Source organism: Microchirus variegatus, assembly GCF_963457635.1.
Source record: "Microchirus variegatus genome assembly, chromosome: 2".
Taxonomy (NCBI): Eukaryota; Metazoa; Chordata; class Actinopteri; order Pleuronectiformes; family Soleidae; genus Microchirus; species Microchirus variegatus.
In genome coordinates, this window is record NC_139803.1 from 44280320 (window position 1) to 44286725 (window position 6406).

At 39.1% G+C, this 6406-nt stretch overlaps 1 protein-coding gene across 1 annotated transcript in view; it reads right to left on the reverse strand.

The window, feature by feature from the left end:
* trpc5a (transient receptor potential cation channel, subfamily C, member 5a) overlaps positions 1 to 1485 on the reverse strand; it is a gene marked incomplete at both ends in the record, with an annotated part of 22398 nt that extends 20913 nt beyond the window's left edge. Inside the window, one exon of the mRNA XM_083904051.1 lies at positions 1453 to 1485. Coding sequence (XP_083760177.1) covers positions 1453 to 1485 — 33 coding nt within the window. The remainder of the gene's footprint in view (positions 1 to 1452) is intronic.
* Positions 1486 to 6406: the final 4921 nt, after the last annotated feature.

Here is a 6406-nt window from a genome sequence, read left to right on the forward strand (position 1 = left end):
TTTTTTTCAAATTTTGATCGACAGTATAGTATGACGTTTTTGTCAAATTTTGGGTCATTTTTTTTCAAATGTGGGACGACAGTATAATATGACTAATGTCAAATTTTGGACCAAAATTTTTTTTTTAACATTTTTTTTTAACATTTTGGTCGATATAGTATAGTATAATGTTTTTGTCAAATTTTGGACCAAAATTTTTTTTGGTCAAATTTTTTTTATTATTATTTTGGTCGACATAGTATAGTATGACGTTTTTGTAAAATTTTGGCCAAAAATTTATTTGGTCAAATTTTTTTTTTTTTTTGGTCGACATATTATAATATGACGTCTTTGTCAAATTTTGGCCCAAAAATTTTTGGCCAATTTTTTTTTTTCAAATTTTGATCGACAGTATAGTATGACGTTTTTGTCAAATTTTGGGTCATTTTTATTTTTTTTTCAAATGTTGGACGACATAGTATAATATGACTTTAATGTCAAATTTTGGAGCAAAAAATTTTTTTAACATTTTTTTTAATTTTGGACGATATAGTATAGTATGTTTTTGTCAAATTTTGGACAACATTTTTTTTTTCCAAATTTTGGTCGATATAGTATAGTATGACGTTTTTGTCAAATTTTGGACCAAAATTTATCTGGTCAAATTTTTTTTTTTTTTTTTGGTCGACATAGTATAGTATGACGTTTTTGTCAAATTTTGGCCAAAAATTTATTTGGTCAAATTAATTTTTTTAATTTTGGTCTACATATTATAGTATGACGTTTTTGTCAAATTTTGGACAACATTTTTTTTGTCAAATTTTGGACCAAAATTTTTTTTGTCAAATTTTGGACCAAAATTTTTTTTGTCAAATTTTGGACCAAAATTTATTTGGTCAAATTTTGGACCAAAATTTTTTTTGTCAAATTTTGGACCAAAATTTATTTGGTCAAATTTTGGACCAAAATTTATTTGGTCAAATTTTTTTTTTTTTTGGTCGACAGATTATAGTATGACGTTTTTGTCAAATTTTGGGTCATTTTTTTTTTTTTTTTCAAATGTTGGACAACAGTATAATATGACTTTAATGTCAAATTTTGGACCAAAAATGTTTTTTTTAACATTTTTTTTTAATTTTGGTCGATATAGTATAGTATGATGTTTTTGTCAAATTTTGGACATTTTTTTTGGCCACAATGTTTTTTAAAATTTTGATCGACAGTATAGTACGACGTTTTTGTCAAATTTTGGACCAAAAGTGACAACAACAACAAAAAAAAAAAAAACGAAAAAGTTTTCCAGCCCTTTTTGCTCTGGGGCTCCACCTGCAGACATTTTATGGTACTGCAACCAGTAGTTCTTTGTAGATGTCATTCATGAAGTAGATATTTGTAATTGTGTTGATTTATGAAGTGGAAATGCTGGTCCTCACTTTGTCAGCAAGTACAAGAATGTGTGTGTGTGTGACTCACCTTCTTGTAGTACAGCTGTGTCATGGGATTCATCTGGAAAATAAAGAAAATAAAGAAAGTCTGATTAATATAAAGTAAAATAATTAAAGGAACAGTTCAAGATTTAAAAAAAAAAACATATAAACAAACAATAAAACCTGCTTCAGTTTAAGTCTACGATATCTTTAAGAACACGTTTACGTGTGCTGTGATGTTAAAATCACTGGTTTACTCTATGGACTTTGGTGTGGGAGAGTGAGTGACTTTGGTGTGGGAGAGTGAGTGGTTTACAAACTTCAGTTTAACACTGAGATAAAGACGTGAACGCGTTCTTCAGACATCGTGGACTTAAGTTGACATTGATTTTAAGTTCTTATAGTGTCAGAAAATGTCTTGTTTAATCCAAAATATATTCAGTTTTAAGGATTTCTTTGTTTTACGGAGCAAAGGAAACAAGAAAATAAGCTGAGAAATTAGAAAACACTGTTTTTATTGACTCCGTCATCCATTATTTGTTTATTTGACGAGATGCGTCTTAAGTTAAGTGAGTAAAATAATCAGTTTTTCCCTCGTTTATTCGTGTTATAACGTTATAGAGAAAAATAAACGTGAACTGTCCCTTTAAGGAGAGCGGAGGGCGATCAACAGAGCTGAGAGAGAGAGAGAGTTTATCTGCAGTGCTGTAAGAGTCAGTGGAGCGGCACACACACACACACACACATCTGCATCACACACACACACACACACACACACACACACACATCTGCATCACACACACACACACACACACACACACACACACACACACACACACACACACACACACACACACACACACACACTGATCTAATCTCATATAAAGACGTTCGTCAGCGTTAGTTTGAGCAGATTCTCGTCTTTTGTTTCTGATAAAAAAGTTAAAATAACGAAAACACGAGGCAAAGTTAACGATGATGTCGTCGTTTCTGTGTCAGACGATGACTCAGCACATTCCACGTCCTCTGATGAATGAGTGAAAGTGTGTGTGTGTGTGTGTGTGTAAAAAAGTGCTGACTCATCGCTGTGGATAATTAAATGTAAAAACAAAAAACTGCTGTCGTGCTCAAAGAAGTAAACTGAAGGAAAAACACTTGAAGATGAACACATGAAAGTGTTTCTGCACAGGTTTGAACACGTGAACACGTGAACACATGAAAGTGTTTCTGCACAGGTTTGAACATGTGAGCATGTGAACATGTGAACACATGAACGCATGAACACGTTTAAAGTTGTCGGCACTGAAAATGTCGCGGTTTGTGAACACGATGTCGTCGTTGACATGAATTCACGTTAAAACACGATAAACATGACGCTGCTTAAAGGAACCACGTCACTGAGTCCAACAGCTGTGTTAGCATTTAGCTACGTATCACTGTGTCCTTTAGCAATGTTTCACTGAGCGCTTAGCATCTAGCTATGTTTTACTCGGCTTTTAGCTACGTTTCAATGACCGTTTCAACACTTCACTGAGCCTTTTGCATTAAGCTATGTTCAGCTGAGCATTTAGCTATGTTTTACTGTGCTTTAAGCTAAGTTTCAATGAGCGTTTAGCAATGTTTCACTGAGCCGTTTGAATTTAGCTATGTTTTACTGTGCTTTTAGCGAGGTTTCGCTGAGCGTTTAGCATTTAGCTATGTTTCACTGAGCCTTTAGATATGTTTTACTGTGCTTTAGCTACGTTTCACTGAGCGTTTAGCATTTAGCTACGTTTCACTGAGCCTTTTGCGTTAAGCTATGTTCCGCTGAGCATTCTGCTATGTTTTACTGTGCTTTTAGCTAGGTTTCGCTGAGTGTTTAGCATTTAGCTACGGTTCACTGTGAAAACAGTTCTCTCACTTAAATGCAGACTTACTTCTCGCTAGATCACTAGCAGCTAGCCTGTTGCTAACCTATCATTTGCTTTCTAAAAAGAAAAACAGCGTTGACCTGATCTAATCTCAGGTGATGACATCATCACAACCTCATACCAAAGACTTTGTCGTCATATTTGTAATTTTTGTGTTTGAATTATGTTAAACGTCTGTTAAATCTGAATCCTCTGTGGACTGAAGTGACCGAGTCATAAACACACACACACACACACACACACACACACACACACACACACACACACACAGTTGTTCCTCCGGAAGCTTCCACAGGAAATGATTTGAGGAAATAATGAGGCTGATTAAAGTGGATTAACCACAGAGGAAGAGGAGGGAGGAGAGGGCGTGACCTTAGCGTGACCTTAGCGTGACCTTAGCGTGACCTTAGCGTGACCTTAGCGTGACCTTAGCGTGACCTTAGCGTGTTCTACGACACTGACCTTCCTGTAACGAGCTCAATGTTTTTTTATTTAGCTCTGTTTTATATTCACAGCAACAGATTCACAGTCATGACGAACTGAACTGAACTGAACTGAACCAGAGCTGAGAGACAAATGAGTTCATTTAATAAATACATTAAAGAAGAGACAGGAAACAGAGGAAAGACGTAAACCACTCACTCTCCGACACCAAAGTCCACAGAGAAAACCAGTGATTTTAGCTCACAGGGACACAGGAGCTGCTGGTCCTCTGCTGCCTCGTGTGGTCACTTTGTGTCACTGAGTTAAGTCTAAGGTAAATATTTTAAAAGCTGAATTCACTAAAATTTCGTTAGTGATGGAGGCAGCAGTGGATTAACAACTCCTGTGAACTCCTGTGTGCTGTGATGTTAAAATCACTGGTTTACTCTATGGACTTTGGTGTGGGAGAGTGAGTGACTTTGGTGTGGGAGAGTGAGTGACTTTGGTGTGAGAGAGTGAGTGACTTTGGTGTGGGAGAGTGAGTGACTTTGGTGTGGGAGAGTGAGTGACTTTGGTGTGGGAGAGTGAGTGAGTGACTTTGGTGTGGGAGAGTGAGTGACTTTGTGAGTGACTTTGGTGTGAGAGAGTGAGTGACTTTGGTGTGGGAGAGTGAGTGACTTTGGTGTGGGAGAGTGAGGGACTTTGGTGTGGGAGAGTGAGTGACTGGTGAGGGAGAGTGAGTGACTTTGGTGTGGGAGAGTGAGTGACTTTGGTGTGGGAGAGTGAGTGACTTTGGTGTGGGAGAGTGAGTGACTTTGGTGTGAGAGAGTGAGGGACTTTGGTGTGGGAGAGTGAGTGACTTTGGTGAGGGAGAGTGAGTGACTTTGGTGTGGGAGAGTGAGTGACTGGTGAGGGAGAGTGAGTGACTTTGGTGTGGGAGAGTGAGTGACTTTGGTGTGGGAGAGTGAGGGACTTTGGTGAGGGAGAGTGAGTGACTTTGGTGTGGGAGAGTGAGTGACTTTGGTGTGGGAGAGTGAGTGAATTTGGTGTGGGAGAGTGAGTGACTTTGGTGTGGGAGAGTGAGTGAATTTGGTGTGGGAGAGTGAGTGACTTTGGTGTGAGAGAGTGAGGGACTTTGGTGTGGGAGAGTGAGTGACTTTGGTGAGGGAGAGTTAGTGACTTTGGTGTGGGAGAGTGAGTGACTGGTGAGGGAGAGTGAGTGACTTTGGTGTGGGAGAGTGAGTGACTTTGGTGTGGGAGAGTGAGGGACTTTGGTGTGGGAGAGTGAGTGACTTTGGTGAGGGAGAGTGAGTGACTTTGGTGAGGGAGAGTGAGTGACTTTGGTGAGGGAGAGTGAGTGACTTTGGTGAGGGAGAGTGAGTGGTTTACAAACTTCAGTTTCCTGTTGTTAAAGTCTGTCTAACAGTGAAATAAAGACATGATCATATGAAGCAGATGACGTAGGTTTTATATGTCGTTTTGTTAATTTGCTAAAATGAGCTTCATTCTGCCGTCGGCCATGTTTTCAGACCTCGTGCCTCAAACTGGTTTCATTTGTTCGTCGTCCTTCGTTCATTTCCTGTCTCTTCACCTCCACTTCTCTCTCTCTCTCTCTTTCCTTATCTTCCTCTCTACAGCATCGACGTCCTCGTCGTTTTCTTCATCGATGCATATTTGAAATGTTCTGCTCTATTTTCCGTCTCATGTTAATAATAAAAAACTCCATCTTGACTTCTTCTTCTTCTTCTTCTTCTTCTTCTTCTTCTTCTTCTTCTTCTTCTTCTTCTTCTTCTTCTTCTTCTTCTTCTTCTTCTTCTTCTTCTCATTATTCTCCGTCTCGTCCTCGTCTTGTTTTTGCCTCTCGGGTACAGAGGAAACTGCTCGTCACATCAGAATCTCCTCCTCTTCCTCCTCTTCTTCCTCTTCTTCCTCTTCCTCCTCCTCCTCTTCCTCGTCTTCTCCTGCTGCATTTTTTAAACTGCAGTGCTTGTTTACAGTGAGTGAATCAGATCTGCATCAACACTGAGCTGCTCCTCACTGTCCTCACTGTCCTCACTGTCCTCACTGTCCTCACTGTCCATCTGTCACTCAGACACTTCCAGAGTAGCATTTATTCACTGGGTTTTAGTCCTGACCCTGGTTTTGGTCTGTCCCTAAATCTCTTGACTTGGTGTCTGTCCCTTTTAAGCTTTCAAAGTCTTGGTCTTCATTACATTTTGGCAATTTCGGTATGATCTTCACTTGATCCCCAAAAGTCTTGTTCTTGATTCCACGAACCCTAAAACTCTTGGTCTTGGGTACATTTTGGTCTCGTTGGTGTGGTCTTGACTTGATGCCTAAAACTTGGCCTTGACTCAGTCCCTTAAAGACTTGATCTTGTCCTGGTGTCTGTCCCCTTTTAGCTTTCAAAGTCTTGGTCTTCATTGCATTTTGGTCTCGTCGGTATGATCATGACTTGATCCACAAAAGACTTGGTCTAAATCCCATGATCCCTAAAACTCTTGGTCTTGACTCAGTCTCAGTCCCTTAAAGACTTGATCTTGTCCTTCCTGGTGTCTGTCCCTAAATCTCTTGACTTGGTGTCTGTCCCTTTTAAGCTTTCAAAGTCTTGGTCTTCATTGCATTTTGGTCTCGTTGGTGTGATCATGACTTGATCCACAAAAGTCT